The sequence below is a fragment of the Crotalus tigris genome, unplaced genomic scaffold, assembly GCF_016545835.1.
Source record: "Crotalus tigris isolate CLP2741 ecotype Arizona unplaced genomic scaffold, ASM1654583v1 scf7180000017753.6788120, whole genome shotgun sequence".
NCBI classification, from domain to species: Eukaryota; Metazoa; Chordata; class Lepidosauria; order Squamata; family Viperidae; genus Crotalus; species Crotalus tigris.
This window is the reverse complement of record NW_024096615.1, coordinates 1132421-1159088: the sequence shown is the minus strand read 5'-3', so window position 1 is coordinate 1159088 and position 26668 is coordinate 1132421. Positions and strand designations below refer to the sequence as shown.

General features: G+C 36.3%; 1 protein-coding gene across 1 annotated transcript in view; it reads left to right on the top strand.

Annotated features, from left to right (window-relative positions):
- The window catches only part of TMEM131 (transmembrane protein 131), a 134584-nt gene that overhangs the window by 54085 nt on the left and 53831 nt on the right, over nt 1–26668 (top strand). The window contains exons 8-19 of the mRNA XM_039340650.1: nt 1463–1543; nt 2156–2306; nt 2387–2443; nt 4643–4704; nt 13485–13593; nt 15263–15371; nt 15941–16094; nt 16187–16357; nt 20455–20565; nt 20687–20821; nt 22411–22515; nt 23760–23846. Of these exons, the coding sequence (XP_039196584.1) occupies nt 1463–1543; nt 2156–2306; nt 2387–2443; nt 4643–4704; nt 13485–13593; nt 15263–15371; nt 15941–16094; nt 16187–16357; nt 20455–20565; nt 20687–20821; nt 22411–22515; nt 23760–23846 (1332 nt within the window). The remainder of the gene's footprint in view (nt 1–1462; nt 1544–2155; nt 2307–2386; nt 2444–4642; nt 4705–13484; nt 13594–15262; nt 15372–15940; nt 16095–16186; nt 16358–20454; nt 20566–20686; nt 20822–22410; nt 22516–23759; nt 23847–26668) is intronic.

Below are 26668 nucleotides of genomic sequence, written 5' to 3'. Positions count from 1 at the left end.
CATAACTGTGTTATCTGTCCATTCTGCTTTTGAAGTCTTCACTCTCAGCTGGGAAATCTGCCAAATTCCTCTCTCCCCTGGCTTGCTGGCTGTTGCTCTCCCCCCCCCCCCGGAAACTGTTGCAGCCACGGGGCTGGCCTCAGACAATCTTTCTTTCTCCATAATGAGATCTTCCCCGAATCATTACCAGCTCCTCTCAAGCATAGAGATAGAGGATGGGGCTCGGGACCCCAGGTCGTTTGAAAAGAATGTGAGATCCTAGCATGATGTTGTGGTTCCGGCTAATGAAACATTCCAAAGAACTTCCAGGAATTTATTTTCCTAAAAGTCTTTTATTGTTACAAAATGTCAGCACAGTCACAATGGAGGGATGCTAGGATCTAAGTTCTCTTCCTCTGAGCAGTTAAATTATCAGCATGTTCCCTCCCTAAATTAGCCGTCATATCTCACATTATCCAATTAGCCGGGCTTTACCCCCCTCAGCCCCCGTTCTGCTCTGTATTAATCCCATAATTACCAGACAATTCTGCATATTGTCAAAAGCAAGAATATACAATATTTGCAGCGTTGACACATGACTTGGAACTTCCTTCCAGCTTCCCCATTGTCTTTGCTTGTCAGAAGTCAGCTGGGAAGGTCGCACATGGCGATGATGTGATTGCAGAATGCTATGACTGTCATAATTACATGACACTTGCCAAGGCCCTAAATCACAGTCATGACTGTGAGAATCCTGCAATGATTGTAAGTGCTAGAGCTGATTGTAAATCACTTTTTTGAGCACCATCATAACTTCAGTCACTAGATAAATGGTTATGATCTGAGAACTATATTTCATGCAATTCTTGAAATATTTGATCTTATCTATTTATTTATTTTCAGACTGGGTTATTATCTCTACATTAGTGTTCTGACATCGGTATTCTGACAGATCCAGTGCTTTGCTGTCAATTGACTGGCAGAATATGAAAAATTTAAAAGCATTCTCTCCTACTATGAGCTAACAAATTTTTTCCTGGCATGATATAATGGAAGGCTGCTAGGGTTTAGAAACATTTGACAGGTTCTTCTAATGTTTCTATTCCCAAATCTTACATGGTCTTTCTAAAGTTAGGATTTCTTGATGTTTGCAAAGCTAAACTTGGTAATTAACTAGAAAGCAAAAGGAGAATCCTGTATTATAGATAGAACTCTCACCAAACTAATTGTGGATTAATTGATTTTTTTTATCCTTTAGAATAATAGGAGACTGTTATTATAACACTGTAGTTACTAATGATTTCTCACTTCAAAATTGGATATTTTTAAAAGAGTTATGTCACAAATATTGTATCTAAACATGTAGCCACCTTGGGACATCTAGTTTGAATTTGGATTCAGGTTTTATTAACATTTTTAACAACTTTTTTTTTATCCTTCCCCCCCCCTCTTTTTTTTTTTTTTTTTTTGCATTTTCTCTCAGGTAGTTGAAATGTATTCAAGTGGGGGTGATCTTCATCTAGAGCTTCCATCTGGCCAACAAGGAGGAACAAAAAAACTGTGGGTAAGTGACAATTCATTGATATTATTATCTGCTTTTGATGACCACAATTTAGTCCAAAATTTCCATTGCCAAGCAAGGCAGTTGTTAAGTGAGCTGTGTCCCATTTTAGGACCTTTTTGCCACAGTTAAGTAAATCACTACAGTTGTTAAGTGAGCAATCGGTTGTTAAGCGAATCTGACTTCCTGATTTTGCTTGTCAGATGCCAGTTGGGAAGGTTACAAATGGTGATCACATAACCCCAGGACAATGCAACTGTCATAAATACATGCCAGTTGCCAAATTTTGATCATATGATAATAGGAATGCTGCAGTGGTTGTAAGCGTGAAAACCGGGCATAAGTCACTTTTTTCAGTGCCATTGTAACTTTGAATGTTCATTAAATGAATTGTTGTAAGTCGCAGCCTACCTGTAGTACAAATTGAAACCTCTTTATGCTTCTTTATTGTTGTCATTAGAAGCATGGTTATGATTTTTGTATAGTGATAATAATCACTAATGATATCTTTCTACTAAATATGTAATCAACAGATCAAAATATAGTCAACATTATACTAAATGGACCTTTAGGGGTTTTTTTGACTCATATTTTCCACTATTGTCTATTCAACAGGAAATCCCTCCCTATGAAACTAAAGGAGTAATGAGAGCAAGTTTTTCTTCAAGAGAAGCAGATAATTACACAGCATTTATTCGAATAAAAACAAATTCCTCAGATACTACAGAGTTCATTATTCTTCCAGTAGAAGTAGAAGTTACAACTGGTTTGTGATATAGTTTTTAATCAATTCCATGTACTTCTCTTCTACAGTGGAAAAGAAACTAATTTTATTTTCTTTTAAAGCTCCAGGAATTTATTCATCAACAGAAATGCTAGATTTTGGTACTTTAAGAACAAAAGGTAAATCCTACATTTGAATATTTCTTATAATTATTATTGATTTAATTATACAATTTACATTCTGCCTGATTCCACACATTTGGGATGGCACCTGTAAATACTATAAAAATGATCTTTTAAAAGAAAACATACCTTTAAATCAGCAGCACATCAGTCACCTCAATCCCAAAGCTTTAATGGGGAACAGCCACAACATTGCTACCAGTAGGGGATAGCGGGGGGATCTGAACTGTTCTAAAATGATATTTTTCTATATCACAAAAAACTGTGGCAGAGTTTGACTCTTATAAACACCTGGAGAAAAGCGACCAGCATTCTGTGCAGTTTATAGATGCAGCACTGTTGAAGTGCCTCCTAGCTCGCTAGCATCAATTACTGCAATAATTCAATCTCAAGGTAATGAAGGCCTCAAGGCCTCTCTTTCAAAATAATAAAATTTGTGCACCAACTAAAACTGGGAAAAGGCTGTCCTAGTCGTTTTCTCCACCAGCAACTAAAAAAGAAACTATAAATTCTTATGTCATGGGCTTCTTCTTTCAAACAGTGCAATCAAGGTTAGTGTAAGAGGCTTCTCCAAATCTGATTGCTTCTGGAAAGATAACAACTCAGTCTTGCTGTGAGTCAGTTTCAGTTGTTTTCTCCCATCCAGACATCATGGATGGGAGAAAACTTCATCTCCTATCTGGGGGTGTTTAACTGAAGTACCGTGTTTCCTCGAAAATAAGACCGGATCTCATATATTTTTTGTCTTCAAAAGAGGCACCATGTCTTATTTTCAGGGGGTATCTTTTATACTCACCTCCAGCATCGACAGCCCCACCTAGCCAGTCCACTTCTTCTGGCCGAAGGAGCAGCTTCATTCTGCAGCTGCATTCCTGCCTGCATTTCTTAGTCAGGCCTTTCCGGAAAGCCTATGCAGCCAAGTACCGAGCGAGCTATGGATTGAATCCATAGCTCATTTCTCGACTTCATAGATATTGCAGAACCGAGCTATGGATTGAATCCATAGCTCAGTTCTTGGATGTGATGGCCTTCTGAAAAGGCCTGTGACTGAAAAATGCAGGCCTGGCTGCAGAAGATGCTGCAGAAGAAGTGGGCCGGAAAGGAGAGGCCTGGCTGCAAGGTGAGTGGGTGCGGGACGCGTTGGGGGCAGCTTTACAACCCCATCCCTGCCCTAGCTTGATTTTTAGGTGTGTGCCTCGCCCCCAAACTAGAGCTTTTTTGGGGGGTAGGGCTTATATTAGGTCCACCTCCAAAAATCAAGCTAGGGCTTATTTTCGGGGTAGGCCTTACTTTCAGGGAAACACGGTATTTTAATATTTTCATGCAGGTCTTAAACACATGCAGAAAAGAATCAAACCCTGGACAACCAGTATAAGAATGGCTAATGGCACAATTACATATTTCTCATTAGTGCAAACCAGTGCTTCCCCCCCCCCAGCTTCTTATGCAGTCTAAAAAGAACAAGATATCATTATAGAATAAATCCATTATTTTTGTTCTGTATTTTATGCATGTAATAACCATCTCGTAGGTAGGTAGGTAGGTAGACAGACAGACAGACAGACAGATTTATCTATATACGTGCTTTATTTAGTTATGCATAAAGTTTTTGTAGTACAGATAATTAAAGTAAAATTAAGTAAGTGAAACTAAGATTAGTATATCCAGATGAATGTACAAATTCATTTGACTGCCTGTACACTATATTTGAATATATCAATAATAACTTCCTGCCTTGGGCAGGGGATTGAACTGGAAAATCTTCAAGTTCTCTTCCAGCCATATGACTCTGTGATTCTACACAGTGAGTTAAAGCTTCAGTTGCATTTCATTGCTGTTGATTAACAGTGCTATACTATTTGCAGAGCATTTTAAAAAGATTTGGAGATGTATAATTGATTTCAAAAGCTTTCAGTTTGTTATAACTCCCTGTTCAAATATATTGGGAAAAAGATTTGCATTTGACTTTTCAACCTATAGTTATACTTTTGGTCAATATTAATTGCTACTGTATATTAAAGAAAAAGGGATCATTTAAAACAATCTGTTTAACAATTAAAGATTACAATTTTCTAATTATGACAATTAAATATGCTTGACCTTGGAAAACCAAAATAAATATCTTACAGCTAAAATTAGTTAAATTCTGATTTTGGGTTCTAAAGTACTTACAATGCCTTCTATATGTCTCAACAGATCTGCCAAAAATTTTAAATCTACATTTGTTAAATTCAGGAACAAAAGATGTACCAATAACAGTAAGTATTGCCTGTTTAATTTCAAAGTTCATTATAACTTTCTTTTTTTTTTGTACACTTAAATTTATATGGGTTACTTTGGGCCACCCATATAAGTTTAAGTGTTATAAAAATAACAAGGGTGATAGATAGACAGACAGACAGACAGACAGTATTAGAAGTCAAAGCTTGAGTTCTGAAAGTTTGGCTCCCCTTTTCTTATGACATGGTGGAATATAGTTTGGATTCCCAGGTGGGAGGGGTGACATTCCAAAGGGCAAGGAGGCAGTGAAGCCATTGAAGGTTTGGTCTTTGGGAAGAAGACAGTTAAAAAGGATCATCCTTAACTATTCCCATAATATATCTATAGTGATGCAAACAGTTGCTTTAGTTTGGCAAGTTTTTTAATTCTAGGTGAGGAGCAGTAAGGGAAATTGCTGTAGGGCAGTGGTTCTCAACCTGTGGGTCGGGACCCCATTTGGGGTCGAATGATCATTTCACGGGGGTCGCCAAACAACGCAGTCCACCATTTTTCCCCTCTTTTCCTTAGACTCTCTTGAATAGAGTCTAATTCTATTGGCTTTCAAAAGCCAATAGGAATTGTCCAGGCTGTCTCTGCCCTGCTGAGCCCGCCAAAAGTCCCATTCTGCAAACGGTGCTGCACCAGTTGAGTAGTCCTCGACTTACGACCGGTTGAGTAGTCCTCGACTTATGACCGGTTGGGGGTCGCGGCATTAAAAAGGCTGAGAACCACTGCTGTAGGGTAACTCCAGATGCCCTTCTTGGTTCTTGGGGCTTGACACACCATTTGCATTGTCACCTATCCTTTATACATAGTGTTTACTTTTTCCAAATCAGTGCCCACCTTTGCAAGTAGATTATCAGCTTTTGGCACCACATCTTGCCAGAAATTTATGCTACCTGTTTATAATATAAGTTAACAGTGCTTTAAGTAGGGTTACCCTGAAGGCAGATGGAATTAGTAGGTTTCCAGACCATGAAAGTTTCTTGCTTACTAAGCATTCTGAGACTCAATTTGTATATACTATTCCTTTTCTCTCCAGGTGATGGATGCAGAGAAGTCTGATTGTTGAAGCTTAAAAATTTGATTTAGAGAATGTGCCTCATTTGACTTAATATATCTTTGTCTCTCTGATTTATTACATTTAATAAGAGAAGGTTCATATACTTCTATCCAGGAAGTGATTAATATCCTACAGAATTATGATTGTCATAACAATTACATAGATTTGAGACCCTCTTAAAGAAACATGTCCCAAATTATTTTTGTTCAAACTATAGCCAATGAAAATATAGGTAGTCCTCGACTTACTGCCATAACTGAGCCCAACATTTTTGTTGCTAAGCGAGACAGTTGTTAAGTGAATTTTGCCCCATTTTACGACCTTTCTTGCCAAAGTTTTTAAGTAAATCATTGAAGTTGTTAATTTAGTAACATGATTGTTAAGTGAATCGGGCTTCCCAATTGACTTTGCTTGTCAGAAGATTGCAAAAGGGAATCACATGACCCCGAGACACTGCAACCATCATAAATGTGAGTCAGTTGCCACGTTTTTGAATTTTGATCGCATGACCATAGAGATGCGGCAATGTGTGAAAAACAGTTTTAAGTCACTTTTTCAGTGACGTTGTAACTTAGAAGATCACTAAACGAACTGTTGTAAATCGAGGACTACCTGTATTCACTTTTAGATTAAAGTTCTGGAGGTAATATTGGTGTGCATTCTGTCTAAGTTACCAGAGTGCTAAAAATGGAGTGTTGGTGCATTTGCAGTGTAGCAGTATTTCTTATATTGTCCTAATCAGTTTTCTCATTTGTTGTTTTAATTAGCAGAATACAGCGGTTGAGCAGAATGATTGTATATATGCTTGTACACATTCTTGAATTGCTCATTTAAATCTCATGGAGCTTTTTTCCTTATCCTCCACACAGAATATTACATCTTTGGGTTATGATTAGTTAGTAGCTTGCATAGCCAGCAGTTGGCTGTTTTTGGCCTCTCTAAATTGATAATAGCATGATCAAAAAGAAACCTTAATATAAAAGTAATTGCTGGATTCAAATTTAGAAGCCTGAGAAATGTATTTCTTAACATCTAGCATTGTAGCAATTCTCTAAATAAGATACAATATGCATAATCACATTAATGTTATAGAAGAGACTTAAATACAGATGCAGTTGTAGCCTAACAAACATTTCATGAATCCCTGGATCTGATCTGTTCCCTATTGTATGGCTTATATGGTATCAATAAAAATACAGAATTGTCTAGGGATACTTTCTAAACAATATACTATTAAGTTCCAGAAATAAGTCTACAGTAATTGAATACAAAACTGCTGCTGTTAATCATAATACTAGAATAATACAGATAATCCTCCTTGATAGAACCTGTTTCCATTTTTTATTTGTTAAATTACTTAGCCAGTTCTCTTTGTATTGATTATTTGAAAATCTTATTCAATGGTATTTTTCTTTTGGCTGTAAGGTGAGATTAAAATATAACAACAATAGTAATATTCTGTAGAATCCTAATGATTTGATCACTGATACTTTACAGCAAAATTGATTGAAAAAGTGGTCTATATATTTAAACTTACCCTAAAGGCTAAAGTATTTTTCATGTGAGTAGGGAAGGACAACTTTTTGTATTCTGGACATCATTTCAGCATGGTATGAGAGCAAAGAAGTCTATTTCAAACTTCATTTGAATGTAATGAGAAAAGCAAGACTATGTTTAGTTAAAATCTAATCTAGATAGTCCTAGGTTTAAATTTTTAAGTATTTTCTAACACTATAGCCAATTTCTATAGCCACTAAAGTTTATTCTTTTATAATCACTTATCTTAACGCTTACGAATTTCAGAAAAAAGAAAATGTTAATACTGAAATAGACAAAGAGCTGTAATTATTTGGTTTCTGTGCCAGAAATAATCAGGAATAAGTAACTCTGGGGAATGCTGGGGAAAACAGATGAGTTGTGAGACCTTAGTTGCACCAAAAGCATTGCCCCACAGGTGACTGGATGTAAGTTCCCTTAGACCTTAGGAACAAGATAGGTTGCAGCCTGTAAGGGTTTGTGATTAAAACCATTTTTCTGCAGTGGTTCCATTTCTTCATTAGTAGGAGGTTTCAGTTGGTGTGTGAGGGGGAAAGCGATATATCCATCAGTTAAGTTACTATAACACATAACACATGAGCTGACTTTTAAAATGCCTTGGAAGCTTCCATTAATCTAAAGCGCAATGGTCCATTTGCTAATGCCTATGCCACCATCACTACACTGGATATTGTTCAATTTCTGAATCCAAGTTAGGCTCACGTGACTAAGCTCTTTTACATGTAAAAGAACAGAATAACAGAGTTGGAAGGGACCTTGGAGATCTTCTGGTCCATAATCCCCTGCTCAGACAGGAAACCCTATACCTTTTCAGATAAATGGCTGTCCAATCTCTTCTTAAAAACTTCCAGTGTTGGAGTACCCACAACTTCTGGAGGCAAGTTATTCCTCTGATTAATTGTTCTAACTGTCAGGAAGTTTCTCCTTAGTTCCAGGTTGCTTCTCTCCTTGATTAGTTTCCATCCGTTGCTTCTTGTCCTGCCTTCAGGTGCTTTGGAGAATAGCTTTGACTCTCTCTTCTTTGTGGCAACCTGCTATCATATCCCTCCAATCCTTCTTTTCATTAAACTAGACATATCCAATTCCAGCAACTGTTCTTTATGTTTTAGCCTCCAGTCTCCTAATCATCTTTGTTGCTCTTCTCTGCACTCTTTCTTGAATCTCAACTTTTTTTATGTCGTGTCAACCAAAGCTGGATGCAGTATTCCAAGTGTTGTCTTACCAAGGCATTATAAAGTGGTGTTAACACTTCACATGATCTTGATTCTATCCCTGTGTTAATGCAGCCTAGCACTGTGTTGGCTTTTTTGGCAGCTGCAGCACACTGCTGGCTCATACTTAAGTGATTGTCCACTAGGACTCCAAGATCCCTCTCACAGTTATTACTATTGAGCCAGGTAAGCCGTATACTATACATGTGCATTTGGTTTTTCTTCCCTAAATGTAGAATCTTACTTTTTTCACCATTGAATTTGGTGAATTTTTCATCATAAATAGTGCCCAGTGTTCAAGTTTGTCAAGATCCTTCTGTATCTTAAGCCTATCTTCTGGGATGTTGGCTATTCCTGCCAGCTTGGTGTTATCTGCAAATTTGATGAGTTCCCATCTATGCCCTCATCCTCTCGTAAAAAAGAGCCTTGGGGTACCCCACTGCATACTTCCTTCCATGTAGATGCAGCTCCATTGAGGACTATACGTTGAGTGCAGTTGGTAAGCGCATTACAAATCCATCTGGTGGTGATGCTGTCTAACCCACATTTTTCTATCTTATCAAATGGAAGGTTGTAATCTACTTTATCAAATGCCCTACTGATTTCCAAGTAAATTATATACATAGCATTCCTCTGGTCCACTAATTTTCTTACTTTTCAAAGAATGCAATAAGATTTTTGACAAACCCATGTTGACTTTTGGTTATGACTTTGTTTGCCTCTAGGTTTTCACTGATTCATTGCTTCGTTATCTTTTCCAGAATCTTAATTTTACATTTGTAATACTGTTCCTTTGGGAGGGAACTTTAGTCTTGGTTTCACTTTTGGTTGTGCTAATACTTTGTAACTAATAAACATGTTTTTAGAGGAATACTCAAGCCTTGGAGTTCTGCTGTACTTGGTCTCATCTATCGGAACCATGACATTAAACCAAGACTAAAGTCCCCTTTCATCAAACGCAGTATGTCTTAAGAGTTTAGCTTCTTTCTAATGTAATCTAAGAGGATATCAAGTGTTACTTTTATAAAAAACTAAAATGTAAGGGCTTTAGGTATCTTTATAATCCAAATTACTATGGATTGTTGTCATTCTAATATATTTTGGTGGTAGCATACAGTTCTAGTCATCATATTTTCTAACCTAAGAAATAAAAGTTGAAAAGATATAATGAAATAAGTGTTTGGGAATTATAATTAATGTGTGCTGCTACTGTGAACTGTGTGATTTCTTAATCTGACATAATGCTCTAATGAACATTTTCAATACTGAATAGAAGGTCTGAATAGAATAACAGAGTTGGAAGGGACCTTGTAGGTCATCTAGTCCAACTCCCTGCTCAAGTAAGAGACCCTATACCATTCTGACAAGTGGATGTCCAATCTCATCTTGAAAGCATCCAGTGATGAAGCACCCACAACTCCTGAAGGCAAGCTGTTCCATTAGTTTATTGTTCTCAATGTCAGAAAATTTCTCCTTATTTCTAAGTTGAATCTCTCCTTGATCAGTCTCCATCCATTGTTCCTTGTCTAGCTTTTGGGTGCTTTGGAAAATAGGTTGACCTTCTCTTTGTGACAACTCCTCAAATATTGGAATACTGCTATCATGTCACCTTTGATCCTTCTCTTTACTAGAGTAGCCATGTCCAGTTCCTGTAACCATTCTTCATATGCTTTAGCCTCCAGGCCCCTAATCATCTTTGTTGCTCTTCTCTGCACCCTTTCTAGAGTCTTTTTTTACATTGTGGTGACCAAAACTGGATGCAGTATTCCAAGCATGGTCTTATTTTATTAGATAGGGCCCAGTGTTCAAGTCTGTCGAGATCCATCTGGATCTTGAGTTTATCATCTAGGGTGTTGGCTATTCTTGCCAGCTTAATATCATCTGCAAATTTGATGAATTCCCCTTCTATTCCCTCATCTAAATAATTTATGAAGATATTGAAGAATATAGGGCCTAAGACAGAACCTTGTGGTACCCCACTGCTTACTTCCCTCCATGTAGATGTAATACCATTAAGGACTACTTGTTGAGTATGGTTTGTCAGCCAGTTAAAAATCCATCTGGTGGTGATGCTATCTATCCCACTTTTTTTTAGCTTACCTAGTTGTGGTCTATTTTGTCGAATGTCTTACTGAAGTCTAAGTATACTATGTCCACAACATTTAACTGGTCTACTAATTTAGTGACTTTGTCAAGGAATGAAATAAGAGTGGTTTGGCATGATCTATTTTTAACAAACCTGTGCTGACTACTAGTTATAACTTTGTTTGTTTCTAGATGTTTGCAGGTTTGTTTCTTGATTATGTTTTCCAGTATCTTCCTGGGTATTGATGTTAGTCTGATTGGTCTCTAGTTTCCTGGGTTTATTTTTTTCCTTTTTTTGAAGATGGAATCACATCAGCTCTTTTCCAGTCCTCTGGTAGTTCCCCGATGCTCCAGGACTTTTGAAAGATATGGTACAATGGTTCTGAAATGACATCTGCCAGCTCCTTTAGAACTCTGGGATGTAATCCATCAGTTCCCAATTATTTATATTCATCAAGATCAGACAGGTGTTCTCTTACCATTTTCTTGCTTATTTTAATTTTTATTTCTAGTCTGTCTTTTACAGTTACGTTTTTGGTAGGTTGGACTATAGTTTATTTTTGCGTGAAGACCGATGAAAAGAATAAGTTAAGCAGCTCTGCATTTTCTCTACTGCCTTTTACTTCCTTGTCATATTGTCCCTTTAGTGGACCAACTATTTCCTTGGCTTTTTTCTTGTTATTTATACAGTGAGGGGAAAAAATATTTGACGTCCTGCTGAAGCAATCAATGAATCAGATTCCAAACTCTCCATCATGGCCAAGACCAAAGAGTTATCCAAGGATGTCAGGGACAAAATTGTAGACCTACACAAGGCTGGAATGGGCTACAAAACTGTTGCCAAGCAGCTTGGTGAGAAGGTGACAAAGTTGGTGCAATTATTCACAAATGGAAGAAACACAAAATAACTGTCAATCTCCCTTGGTCTGCGGCTCTGTGCAAGATCTCATCTTGTGGCATTTCAATGATCATGAGAATGGTGAGGAATCAGCCCAGAACTACACGGGAGGATCTTGTCAATGATCTCTAGCCAGCTGGGACCATAGTCACCAAGAAAAAAATTGGTAACACACTATGTTATGAAGGACCGAAATCTTGCAGCACCCGGAAAAAAAACGCATGTACAGGCCCGTCTGAAGTTTACCAATGAATATCTGAATGATTCAGAGGAGAACTGGGTGAAAGTGCTGTGGTCAGATGAGACCAAAATCGAGCTCTTTGGCATCAACTCAACTCGCCATGTTTGGAGGAGGAGAAATGCTGCGTATGACCCCAAGAACACCATCCCCACTGTCAAATATGGAGGTGGAAACATTATGCTTTGGTGGTGTTTTTCTGTTAAGTGGACAGGACAACTTCATCACATCAAAGGGACAATGGACGGGGCCATGTACCCTCAAATCTTGGGTGAGAACCTCCTTCCCTCAGCCAAGGCATTGAAAATGGGCCGTGGATGAGTATTCCAGGATGGCAATGACCCAAAACATACGGTCAAGGCAACAAAGGAGTGGCTCAAAAAAAAGCATATTACAGTTCTGGAGTGGCCTAGTTAGTCTCCAGACCTTAATCCCATAGAAAATCTGTGGAAGGAGCTGAAGGTTCGAGCTGCCAAACATCAGCCTCAAAACCTTAATGACTTGAAGAGGATCTGCAAAGATGAGTGGGACAAAATCTCTCTTGAGATGTATGCAAGAAACGTCTGACCTCTGTGATTGCCAACAAAGGTTTTGCCACCAAGTACTAAGTCATGTTTGCGAAGGGATCAAATACTTATTTCATTCATTAAAATGCAAATCAATTGATAACTTTTTTGAAATGTATTTTTCTGGATTTTTTTGTTATTCAGTTTCTCACTGTTAAAATAAACCTACCATTAAAATTATAGACTGGTCATTTCTTTGTCAGTGGGCAAATGTACAAAATCAGCCGGGAATCAAATAATTTTTTCCCTCACTGTATGTTGAAAGAAACTTTTTTTATTATTATCTTTGACTTTTGTTGCAAGACTCTGTTAATTCTGAGCATTTGCTTTCCTGACTTCATCTTTGCAGATTCTGGCTATCTGCTGATATTCTGCCTTATTTATGTATCCCTTTTTCCCCTTTTTTATACTTATCCTTTTTATCTTTCAGTTTATCAGAGAGATCTTTGTGGAACCATGCTGGTTTCTTCTTGGATTTCTTGTTTTTCTTTTTCAGTAGTATTGGATTGGGCTTTTATGATTTTTCAGAGTTTCCCAAACTTCTTGTTTTCCTTTTAGGATTTCATCCAAGGAATCTTTCCCAAGCTGTTTCTTGAGTTTGTTCAAATCAGCTCTTTTAAAATGTAAGACTCTGGTATGATTATGTTCTACATATATTTATTAATTTGTTAGCAAAAATTACTTCTATTTTTTGTGCTTGGTTGGGTGGCCTGCAGTATACACCTATAGCAATATCATTTTTTTTTCTTTTATATTGACCCATATGCATTCTAGGAGGCTTTGTCTTTGGTTTTGTCGATTTCTATAGCAATATAGTAGTCTTTTACATAAAATGCAACTCCACCTCCTCTTTTATGGACTCTGGATTTTTTTCTTCTTTTTTTGGAACAGTGTGTATCCTTCTATCAATATGTTCCAGTCATGGGTTTTATCCCACCAAGTTTCAGTAATTGCAACTATATCATATCTACCCTCATGTATTAATAATTCAAGTTCTCCCAGTTTGTTCCCCAAACTTTGAGCATTTGTATATAGCTAGGGATCTTTATATCTGACTCTAGGTATGCTTCCTATAATTATTAAAGATAATTATTAGTAAAAATAATAGTAGTGGATTGATTTGTTTATTAGTATGCAGAAACAATTTTGCTTCTTTTTCAGAGTATTAGACCCACACCACAAAATGAAGCTATCACAATCCATTTCAAGCCAATTACATTGCGAGCTTCTGAAAATAAATATACCAAAGTTGCAACTATTAGTTTTGATGGTATGTGATAATGTTTGTAATAGCATTCAGTGAAATCAAAATACATTTTTAAATTTTACTTTTTATTCAAAGCCAAGATATATTAATGAATATAAATAAATGTACTACTATTTACTTTTAGTTTGAAAATAGTCATTATTTAATATAATACAGACAGAAATATATATAGTATATAGTCTATCAGTTAGAGTATTTGAAGTGCTATATATCCATCTTGCCATTTAATACATATGCAAAGAGTCAATTTGTACAGTATGTCAAGTTAACAGATGCTGTACTTCAGCAAATCTTTGGCTATGGGACATAACTAACTACAATCAATACCTCATGTGAATTTCAGCAGTTTATATGAATCATTTGCAAAAGTAGTTAATTTAAAAGAGGAGTCAGTATAATCAGGGCTAAATTGAATGTGACTGCATATCCTACAGAATGATTGGTTGATCATCATATTGCAGCAAACATAGCATACCTCAAATTCAGCAAAGTTCTGGAGAGGCTCCCATGAGATTCTTATATAGAGGGTGGCAAAATATAGGGTGGACTACCATTAAATGCTTAAAAAGCTGGCTAATGATTGTATTCAATGAGTGTACGTCAGTTACTCTACATCAGATGTAACAATGAGTTCCATTCTGTGCCATTCAACATATCTATGAATGGAACTGATGAGGAATTTAAAAATAATATCAGAATTGCAGACAAAATGAAGATAGGGTGGTGGCAAACAACTCAGCAACTCTATCACGATTCAGTAATATCTTCACAAGCTGAAAAAAAATGATAGTAACAAACAAGATGGCCTGTCAACAAGTACAGTCAAGTCCCACATTTGAATAGAAAAAAGGCAAAGGTTAGGATGGGAGAGACAATATTGAATAGTAATACATGTGAAAGATATCTGAGTATGTTTTTGAAAATATCTGAATACAAGACTACAATGTGATACAGCTACAGAATAAATGCAATTCTAGGCTGCATCAGTAGAAATGTAATGTCAAGATCAATAGAAGTCAACGTTTTTCTACTTTGAATTTATCAGGCCAAATAAAATCTCAGATCCTGTTCTAGTTCTGCGTTGTATAAAGGATATTGGCAAACTTGAGCAATGTCTATAGAAGAGCAGTTGATAAAGAGCCTAAGAGGAAAAAAACATATGAGGAACTTTTGGAGGAACTGAGTATGTTTAGCTTGGAGAAGAAAAGTCTGCTGAGTGACAGCTGTATTTAAATTTTTGAAAGTTTATCATGTAGAAGATAAAATTATTCCAGGAGAGAAGAGTTTTATTCTGCTGCTTTAAATGTTTCAGCAGATTCCATATAATGTAGTAATGGATTCCTGCAGTGGGCAGGAGTTTGAACTATAGATTATCTCCATGGTCTCTTCCAATACTGAAATTTTACTGTGTATTACCTGATTCAATATACTGTAATACACAAAACAATTCAAAGTGAAGAATCTGTTGAAGGCTCCATCTTCTCCTTTTGACTAAAAAAAAAATGAGTACTCACTTTTAGTTTGCAAATAATATTTACATAATACTTACAGTATTATGCTTAAATATCAAAATAACAGCTTCTGATATGTTTGTGTGTAGTTAAAATGTACATAAAGTAACATTGATTCTTTTTGTTCATGTTATGTGTATGCAAATGTGTACATATCATAGCATCAAAAGCAAAACAACCTGCACAATTTTCTGGAAAAATAACTGTGAAAGCAAAAGAGAAGACCTATTCAAAACTTGAAATTCCATATCAGGCAGAAGTATTGGATGGGTAAGGTTACATTAGCATGTATTTTTGAAAATTGCTTTGCATTTTTGACTTTGCACAACATTTTATAGATAGATAGTTAAACAATTGAATAGCTCCTTATAGTAATGTAAAATGATTTCAGGATTGTGGGATTTGGTTTATTTGAACAGCGTTAAAGCAAGATATGATTTTTCCATTGTTTTCCTGGATTTGGGGAATGAGTGGTATATCTTTCACTGTTGAGTTCTATTAAGTCCAATGTAATTGAACTGGGTAGCATAGAATAATTTATCAGAATCATGTTACTGAAATTCAAATAGAAGACATATCTATATAATCTTGCAGTTGGCAATTGCCCACTCTTCATTTATTTGAATGACTTGTATGTCTAATTTTGGCAGAATATGTTGATTGGAAGGGGTATTAATATGGAAATGAAAAATGAGTTTGGGTTTAAAGCTCTTTTTGTAGAAGTACTATATTAAACTTTCCAAAACAATCTTAGTTCAATATTATTAGAAAAAAATGTGTAATAACTACTATTAGAAGAGTGCATAAATCTCCCCCTCAATGTTCTTATTTTGAAATAGATATTTGGGATTTGATCATGCAGCAACATTGTTTCATATTCGTGACAGTCCAACAGACTCTGTGGAAAAATCAATCTTTTTAACAAACACATTCAATTTTGCAGTCTTCATTCATGATATAATACTTCCGGAAGAAATCAAAGCAACGTTTAAAGTAAGCTCCATTATATATGGCATTATTTTATAAATTTTCAATGTTACACAAATTGTATTTAAAGTTAACTGCTGCTTTATTTATTAAACTAGGTTCACAACTTCAGCAAACCAGTTTTAATTCCATCAAATGAATCCAGATATATTTTCACTCTTTTTTTTGTGGCTTCTTTATCATCTTTCCACATTGACAACAATATTCTGCTCATTACCAATGCCTCTAAATTTCATCTACCTGTGAGAGCATATACTGGATTTTTAGATGTGAGTACTACGCTCTTTGATTTTTTTTTCTCCCTTGTTTTGAAAAACATAGGGTTTCATTGTAATTTCATATATAGTGAAATGTTTTATGTGAACACAAAATAAAACTTTAAAATTTAGTCTTTCAGCTTACTTAAATCCAAATTAAAGGATATGCACTAGCTGCAAAATTCACTTCTGCTCTAATTTTGTGCTTTGGAAATAGCCTGATGAAATCAGATGTTGCCAAATTCAAGAGGGATCTAAATCCAAAGAGAAACTCCTTCTCCCATTGGCTATTGTCAGAAAAAGTGCAGATATACTTAACTTTTTTACTGCTAGATTTTAGCAGAATACAATTAAATGTGCAAGCTTAGTCGACTTTTTTTTTTAAATTCACCAGTTTCACAGAAAGAGGCATGTGTTGGATGTAGGCTTTAACTATTTTTAATTAAAATATTTCTTACGCAAAATTCAAATCTGGGATTAAAAATAAAAACTGTGATTAATTGGCCACATGGAAAGGAGAGAATGAAAATATGCAGGCATCATTAAGTATCCATTTGCCAGACAATAATAGTTTCATAGAAATAGGTGCTCCATTCCTTTTTAAATTCTGCTTTTTAAAAAGGATGTTGTTTCTAGAGAAAATCAGATGATACTTGCAAGTATTTTGTTACCTGATGTGTAGATAAATCATTCCATATTTCCAGAAAGTTTGTGAATAATGTAATAAAATATTTTGATTTAGAAATAATGACTGAAGTCTTCCATCATAGATTTACCAACCTCATTGTGGATTGATCAGGTTTTTTGAACCTTATTCCTTTCCCTTCTATCTGTCACCATTTTATGTAAAAAGCAAATGAAATGTTATGGAGAGACAGAGAGCTTTGTTTTAGCACCCATTTTTGGGTGGTGGTAGTCGTGAATTAACAAATCTGTCCCTCCCAGGTTTTTTTGTTTTTGGTTTTGTTATCTTTATTGAAGAAATCTGGATTTCTGGGGAAGGGAGGACATTAAGCAAGTGAAAGATTTTGGGAAGCATGTCCTGAAGCTGCCTCCTTTGTATGCGGGCAAAGGAGACTTCCCCAAAGCCTAAGAGAGGTTTGTAATCTGTTGACAGTCAGCTGATTAGGGCAGAAGCCTAGCCCACAAGCATGGCTTCATTGGCTAAGCATAGAAACTTGTTTGGAAGCCTCTCTAACATTGATATGCAATGCTAGGCCCTAATAGTAGTAGTAAAGTAAAGTTGGAAGGGACCTTGGAGGTCATCTAGTCCAACCCCCTGCTCGGGCAGGAAACCCTACACCATTTCGGACAAATGGCTGTCCAGTCTCTTCTTAAAAACTTCCAGTGTTGGAGCATTTACTGCTTCTGGAGGCAAGCTGTTCCACTGATTAATTGTTCTCACTGTCAGGAAGTTTCTCCTTAGTTCTAGGTTGCTTCTCTCCTTGATTAGTTTCCACCCGTTGCTTCTTGTCCTGCCTTCAGGTGCTTTGGAAAATAGCTTAATTCCCTCTTCTTTATGGCAGCCCCTGAGATATTGGAATACTGCTATCATGTCCCCCCTTGTCCTTCTCTTCGTTAAACTAGACATACCCAATTCTCGCAACCGTTCCTTATATGTTTTAGCCTCCAGTCCCCTAATCATCTTTGTTGCTCTTCTCTGTACTCTTTCTAGAGTCTCAACATCTTTTTTACATCGTGGTGACCAAAACTGGATGCAGTATTCCAAGTGTGGCCTTACCAAGGCATTGAAGAGTGGTATTAATACTTCGCGTGATCTTGATTCTATCCCTCTGTTAATGCAGCCTAGCACTGTGTTGGCCTTTTTGGCAGCTGCAGCACACTGCTGGCTCATATTTAAGTGATTGTCTACTAGGACTCCGAGGTCCCTCTCACAGTTACTACTATTGAGCATGGTGCCACCTATGCTGTACTTGTGCATTTGGTTTTTCTTGCCTAAATGTAGAACCTTGCTTTTTTCACCATTGAATTTCATTTTGTTAGTTAGTGCCCAGTGTTCAAGTCTGTCCAGATCCTTCTGTATCTGAAGCCTGTCTTCTGGAGTGTTGGCTATTCCTGCCAGCTTGGTGTCATCTGCAAATTTGATGAGTTCCCCATCTATCCCTTCATCCAAATCGTTGATGAAGATGTTGAAGAGTACTGGGCCCAGAACAGAGCCCTGGGGCACCCCACTACACACTTCCCTCCATATAGATGCAGTTCCATTGAGGACCACTCGCTGAGTACGGCCGGTCAGCCAGCTACGGATCCATCTGGTGGTGGTTCTGTCTACCCCACATTTTTCTATCTTGTCAAGTAGTAGGTTGTGATCTACTTTATCAAATGCCTTACTGAAGTCCAAGTAAATTATGTCCACAGCATTCCTCTGATCCACTAATTTTGTCACTTGGTCAAAGAATGCAATAAGATTTGTCTGGCATGATCTATTTTTGACAAACCCATGTTGGCTTTTAGTAATGACTTTGTTTGCCTCTAGGTGTTCGTTGATTCGTTGTTTGATTATCTTTTCCAGGATCTTCCCAGGTATTGAGGTCAGGCTGATAGGTCTGTAATTTCCTGGATCCATTTTTTTTCCTTTTTTGAGGATGGGAACTACATCAGCTCTTTTCCAGTCCTCTGGTAGTTCCCCTGTGTTCCAGGATCTTTGAAAAATATAGTTCAGTGGCTCCGATATCACATCTGCCAGTTCCTTGAGAACTCTGGGGTGTAATCCGTCTGGTCCTGGCGATTTGAACTCATCTAGGCTGGACAGGTGCTCACTAACGATTTTCTTGCCTATCTTAACTTGTGTTTCTGTTTTGTTTTTTGTGGCACTATTTTTGATAGGTTGGTCTGTTTTTTCCCTTTGTGTAAAGACAGATGCAAAAAATGAGTTAAATAGTTCTGCTTTCTCCCTGTTGCTTGTCACCTTCTTGCCACTTCCACCCACTAATGGACCAATCATTTCCTTCACTTTTTTCTTGTTTTTTACATGTTGAAAGAAGCTTTTTTTGTTATTTTTGACTTTGGTCGCAAGCCTTCAGTTCATTTTGAGCCTTGGCTTTCTTCACTTCATCTTTGCAGGCTCGGGCTATTTGCTGATATTCTGACTTAGTTATGTTCCCCTCTTTCCACTTTCTATACTTGTCCTTTTTATCTTTCAATTTGTCAGAGAGTTCTTTATGCAGCCATGCTGGTTTCTTTTGAGAGCTGTTATTTTTCCTCTTTGTTGGTATTGTGCTAGACTGTGCTTTTATTATCTCATTTTTCAAAATTTCCCAAGCTTCTTGAGTTGTTTTCCCCTTGAGGATTCTCATCCATGGAATCCTTCCCAAGCCCTCTCTAAGTTTATTGAAATTAGCTCTCTTGAAGTCCAAGACTCTAGTTTGACTGTGTTCTATTGGTTGTGCTTCTATAATGTTGAATTCTAATATTGCATGATCACTTCCTCCCAGGGTTCCTATGGCTCCAACACCGTCTATCATTTCATCTCTGTTAGTGAGAATTAGATCCAAAATGGCTAATCCCCTAGTTCCATTCTCTACTTTTTGGGAGACAAAGTTCTAATCTATATGGGCTTTTCCTTCTCCTGGTTTTTTTTTTTTTTTTTTACTTTACAAACCATTTGCTGTTTGTCTGCTTCCTTTATGGACCCAGCTGGGTGGTGGGCTTCCCAGGGCCTCCCCTGTCCGTGAGGTACCCCATACTCACTTAACAACCTGTGTATTTGTTTAATGGTGGCATCAGGGAGAACGGGGTGAGGATTGTTAAGTAAGGATGTCTCACTTAATGTTTGTCAGCATAGAAATGAACCTGTGTAATGGTTTTAGAGCATAGGGTTTAGTTACTTATACTGCTGCATTTAAACATTTTGACTTGGCACATTAGTGAATTCAGATATTGTTTTTTCCATAATTGTGTGACCTACAGGCTAGACAGCTGGAAGGCAAATACATTGTTATTACAATGATTATTTATTTATAAATAATCTAAATATTCTAGTGAATAAATAATGTTGGGGAAGAAAAGAAGATTTATGTTATTCACTATAGTAACAGATGTATGAGTTATCCTCCTTTTAATACAATTAATATTGTTATTCTTTTTAGTATTTTATATTACCCCCAAAACCTGATGAACAAATAATTGACTTTGGTATATTAAGTGCCATGGAAACTAGCACCATTATGTTTGCAGTGCTTAATAGTAATCCAATTCAGGTAAGTTCCTTCCTTCCTTCCTTCCTTCCTTCCTTCCTTCCTTCCTTCCTTCCTTCCTTCCTTCCTTCCTTCCTTTTCATCAGTTTTATTATTTATGCTAATACTATCCTATTTTTCTAAGCTTTTCCTAAAAAGCTGGAATGTGATAGGTGATGGTTTGACCATAGAACTCCTAGCTGCTGAAAAAGGCAATAGAACTACAATAATTGCTAGTCTTCCAGACTTGGAAAAGGCCAGTATATTGGATCAAACTTCGGTAAGTTACATATTTCTTGATGTTCTTTATTACCTCTTGTATTTATTCTGTAGATGAAAGCATGTATTATGATTTACATTTTTAATAAATAACTTAATTGGTCCCAATATATTTAATGTGTCTGATGTTTTCACAAATAAGCAATTCCTGGTAGCCTTACTCTCCCACCTGTTAAAAAAATAGAAATTTATTTCAAAGTAATACAAATAAGATACCTTCATTTGATAACCTAATCTTGACTAATCTTGGAAGATAAGCAGAGTTATATTTTGAAGGGAGACTTTCTGTGGATTACAGAGCTGTTGGCTTGATTAGGGAGATGAAAAAATATCCTGGAATAAGTTAATGGGAAACCAATTCCGTAATGCCCCCAACAAAAGTGCAGAATATGTCTAAAACAGAGACTACATGCTGCATTTATCCTCAAAATCATCTTGTGAGTCTTTATATCAATCATTCCTTGAGAAGAATGATGGTAAGCAGTAAGGCAGCACATTTCCAATTTGTATTAGTCTGAATGAGAAAGTGTTTCTTGCGGGGATCTCAAACTGCAGTTTGTCATGGGACAGACCAGGGACAACTAGTTTCTACCATGACTGCTAAAGCTCCACCTTTCTATGCCGTTAGAGTAGGAAGCACAGCTTTGTTCCTGGACAGGTAAGCTCAGGAACACCTGGACTCCTAACTCTACATCAAGGCATCTTCATAATATTGGTAGGGCCACGCCAAGTTCATCACCAAGCTTCCTAACTTAAAGCAAGGAGGAATGTGACAATAACAGTGGGAGCAAGGAGCAAGAATTTCTGAAACTAGAAGTGCAGTCATTCCTTAGCTTAACCAACCCAGATATAGAATCATACTTCTCATCCTGAAGCTATAGCAGTGAGAACAGTGGTAATGACAAGTGGGTCAAGTTCCTGCACTGGCCTGAAGATTTTTCTGGTATCTTAAGGAACTCCTCATAAGAGAAGCAATAATAAGATCTATCTAAGACAGTACCTGGATCAGCTCTGATAGGCACAGCATAAGGAGGTGAATTTGTTGCTTCCAGCTGTTACCCATACAAGAGTCATCCACTACATTCGCAGTTATCAGTGTAACTGATCATCACTGTGCATCCATCAGGCCGTTTAGGTTCACTATGTGGGTGTTCAGTCATTCTCAGAAAGAATAAGCAGTTATGCCTGCATTGTGCTGATCATAGACTTCAGTTAACATTAGTACTGTTACAGTATTAAGGAATGCCTCGTTGCCACAAAACTACAGAAAGAAATAGGAGGAATTGTGCACTTTTTTGCAGCATTTGTTTTAATTACAAGAATTCAGAGTCTTTCTTATCAGATTTCAGTGCTGTATCCTTTGGGATAATAAAAAATCCTTAAGCAGCCTTCAAGATAATTTGAGCTTAACACTGCTGCTCTAAAATATATTGCCTCATAAAAATAACATTGATGAGCAATTCACACTTAAAACAATGAATAAAGCCTAGTTCTTATTCTTTCAACATACAAATCACTCAGATTACTGTTAACTTTTTGGAGGAAAAATAAGAGACTAAATTGGAATACATAATTACTTTTATTTTTCAGGTAACATTAATGCCTGGTTCATACACTATATTCAGAGTAAGATTATTACCAAAAGAACTTGAAGGGATCCATGATGGAGCTATACAAATCACAACAGATTATGAGGTACTTCTCAATTCTAAATTATATTGATCCTGAAAGTATCATGTATGAAAGTAGAAACTAAACAAATTTAAAAAGGAAAAACCCATGCACTTGGAGGTAGCTAGTTTGATTTCAATTACTGATCTTTTTTTGTTTTGCTTACCAGTATATTCATTATGTACTGTAATGAATACAGTACATAATACTCATTTACAGGTAATCCTCAATTTATGAATGGTCATTTAACTACTGTTCAAAGTCACAACAGCCTCGAAAAGAGTGCTTCACAACCCCTGGCCTAAAGCATCCCCATCACCACTGTCATTTGACTGCATTTTGGGTACTTGGCAGCCACCTCAAATTTATAGCTGGTTGCCAAGTTCCCCATGGTCATGTGATCAACATTAGCAATCTTTTCCACCAGCTTCTCCAGAGAATCAAATGGGGAAGCTGGCAAGGAGGGCTATAAATGGAAGGGAGCTGAAATTCTTCAGTAGGCTGTAGGAAAAGAAAAGAAATCTTAAGGATTCCAGTTCTGTTTCTGCAGTTTGCTATGCAGCCTGTATGTGCAACTTGCACAGAAGTGAGAGGAAATCCTTTGTCAGATTGCAAGAATATTTGAGAGTGGAAAAGCTGCCTGCAGCAAGGATTCGAGTTCCACTTAACTTTCCAGGAGATCATTTAATGACTAGCTGGGAGTGCCAGGATTGCAGTTGTTGAGTGAAGCAATTACGAGGGCATCTTGCTTAACAACTATGTTGCTTAGCGACAGACATTTTGATCCCAATTTTGGTTGTAAGTTGAGGACTGCCTGTATGAACAGCTTTTTTGATGTCAAAACCAGAAATTTTACTTCTTTTTATAAGTTTGTTTTCTGAAAGTAAGTTACATTAATCTGATATTTTTGTAACTTTGTTCAAGTACACAGGAAAAGTGCTAAATTGCTGTAACATAAAAGTGACCCAGACCCAAAAAAATGCAAAGCACAGGGCAGTTTGATTTGTTTAAGAAGCATTAGCTTCTTAATCACAAATCTGATACAGGAAGGCATCATGAATTTCTTTTATTTCTGATTTTTAATTCTGGGGTAGTAGATCTTTGAAAATAATGGTGGATATTAATTTAATTTTTTAAGTAAACATAAGCATACATATGTTTATAAAATTGATTTTCATAACGCATAAGTGTTATCAGTAGAAATGATGGTACAAAAATTAATCTGATTCAGATTATTACGTTTATATTGCTTCTTCCCTTTTCTGTAGATCTTAACAATTCCTGTGAAGGCTGTCATTGCTGTAGGCTCCTTAACTTGCTCTCCAAAACACATTCTGCTTCCACCTTCCTTTCCAGTAAGCATTTATTTGGAATTTTCAAAAGATTTTTCTTGGTTTTTGGCTTTCATGATGGGTTCAGGGAAAGTTTTGCTAAATAAAAGGTATGCTGATGTTGCAGGAATTCATTGAATGCTTTGCACTATAAGGCAATTAGGTACTGAATTGTCTTAATTTTTTTAGCAAACTTGGAGTGCTTTCCTAACTTGCTTATTCATAATTATAAAGTAGGTAGGCTGAGTAACTGAATCTATCTAATCTCTAAGAAGATAATATTAAGTGTTTCAATTATATTTGTGACTTAATAAGCAACTATGGTTAAAACACAATTTTTTGGCCTTATTTTTGATTCAAGGCAATTTCTTTTTATGTTCTTTAAGAATAAATGCAAGTAATTCCCATGCTGCTGCACGTTCAAAAATATAACTGCTTCTGCTCTGCAAGTGTAACTAATTTTTGCATGAGTAGCATTTATAAACTTGAATTTATGATATGTGTACAATACCTGTTAAATAGCAAACACCCACACACATACACAAAACCTATCAGAAAGGGAACTTCCTATTATATGTAGGACAAGTGATTGTTTTCATTCTATTACAGTGGAATTTTTCTTAATGACATTGTCAAAGTTCTGTTGTAGAGTAATGATAAATATGATAAATCTTCAGAGTCAGTTAAACCTACAATACAATGGAAACTAATTGAATAGAAAAACACAATTGGTGAGAATCAGGAAAAGGTTAATATAAAGGAAGTAAGATAAACATATAGGCAAAAATAGCTGGGTCTGAGAAAGGAAGAAGAGAAGTCATAAAAATATATTTCCTCCTCCAAGGTGGGATCCTTGGAGGAGGAAAGGGTGTACTTGATAGATTCTGGAGCCACCAGATTTACCCTGAACTATATACCTCCAGGAATGCAAATTGGGAAAGGGAAGATTAAGGATCAGGCAATTATGGACATGTAGTAGAAGCAACAATGTTTAAATCTGCTATGGTCCAGACAGTAGTAAAAGGACCTGAACAAAAGTATGAAAATATGTGGGGTGATTGGAGTTGGTTAACAAATTGGCTTCCCAATTTTGGATGGTTCAAACAAATATTTATAGGACTAGTGTTTATAGTTGCGATAGGTATTATATGTTGTGTTTGTCTCCAATGTTTACCCTGCTGTATTTCATTTTGCACCAAAACATTGGGGTCAGTAGCGAAAAACATCTCTGGAGAAGATGTAAAGATTCAATTTATGTTATCTAATAAAAATGAAGATTCATCAGAGTATACAGAAATACAGGGGGGGATTGATAAATATGCATCAATATGATAAATCTTCAGAGTCAGTTAAACCTGCAGTACAATAGAAACTAATTGAATAGAAGAACACAATTGGTGAGAGTCAGGAAAAGGTTAACATAAAGGAAGTAAGATAAACATATAGGCAAAAATAGCTGGGTCTGAGAAAGGAAGAAGAGAAGCCATAAAAATATATAGGAAATGGCTAGCCAGGAAAAGACAGGTTGGAGAATAGGAAAATAAGCTGAATAAGATAAGAGGAAAGGATATTTTTAGATGCTGAAAAAGCTTTTGATCAATTGAATTGGCAATTTATGTTAAGATTAATTGAGAAAATGAATTTTGGAGAAAAAATTTTACAAGCTTTTGGTCTTATTTATCAAAAACAAACGGCACAACTTATTGTTAATGGGGGTTTATCAGAGGTCTTTACAATTGAAAAGGGGACTAGACAGGGATGTCCATTGTCACCACTGTTATTTGTTTTAATTTTGGAAATATTGTTGATTAAAATTCGAGAATCACAGGAAATAAAAGGAATAGAAGTTAATAAAAAAGAATATAAATTAAGAGCTTTTGCAGATGACTTAGTGGTCACCCTGTCCCAACCCACTTATTCTGTAGTAGAGTTATTACAATTGATATACCAATATGGACGGGTTTCGGGTTTTAAAATTAAAAGCAATAAGACTAAAATATTACCTAAAATATGACCATTTTGGATAAGCAGACTTTGGTTAAGTTGACAGATTTTGAGGTTGTTGACAAGGTAAAATATTTGGGGGTTACTTTATCTGTTTCCAATGCAAAATTGTACAAAAATAATTATGAAAGGTTATGGGTCAGGATACAAAGAGACTTGAAAAATTGGGAGAAATTGCAATTATCCCTTTTGGGAAGAATTGCGGTGATTAAAATGAATGTCCTGCCAAAGTTTCTTTTTTTGTTTCAAATGATACCTATTTTAAAGAATGAGATTAATTTAAATGAATGGCAGAAAAGTATCAATAAGTTTATTTGGGCGGGGAAAAAACCAAGAGTAAAACTTAAAATAATACAAGACATTCACGAGAGAGGTGGACTTAAGGTACCGAATTTGAAATTGTACTACGATGCGGTGGTTTTAACATCAATTAGTGATTGGGTTAATTTAACAATAGGGTTTTTAAATCTCATATTATAAGGATTTCTCTATTTCGGGTTTGGAGGAAATATTACAGAAGTGATTTTAAAATTCCATTATGGGCTGTACCCTGGCATGCGATAGAGGGGATAAGGAGAGGAGTTAAGATGGATGGTGTTTCTTATGCACAATTACTTTGATGGGATGGTAAAAACTGGCAGTTAAAATCTTTGGAAAACCTAGCACAAGAAAATATCATATATTCATGGTTTCAGTATAGACAAATAGTGGATAGATGGAAGTTAGACTGTAATGTGGGTTTACTTAGAGAAGATGAAAATTTTCTTAAACAAGTAAAATATCAAAGACGAACTCATATTAAGAGAATTTATGGGGTGCTAGTAGAATTGGATTCAGAGGCA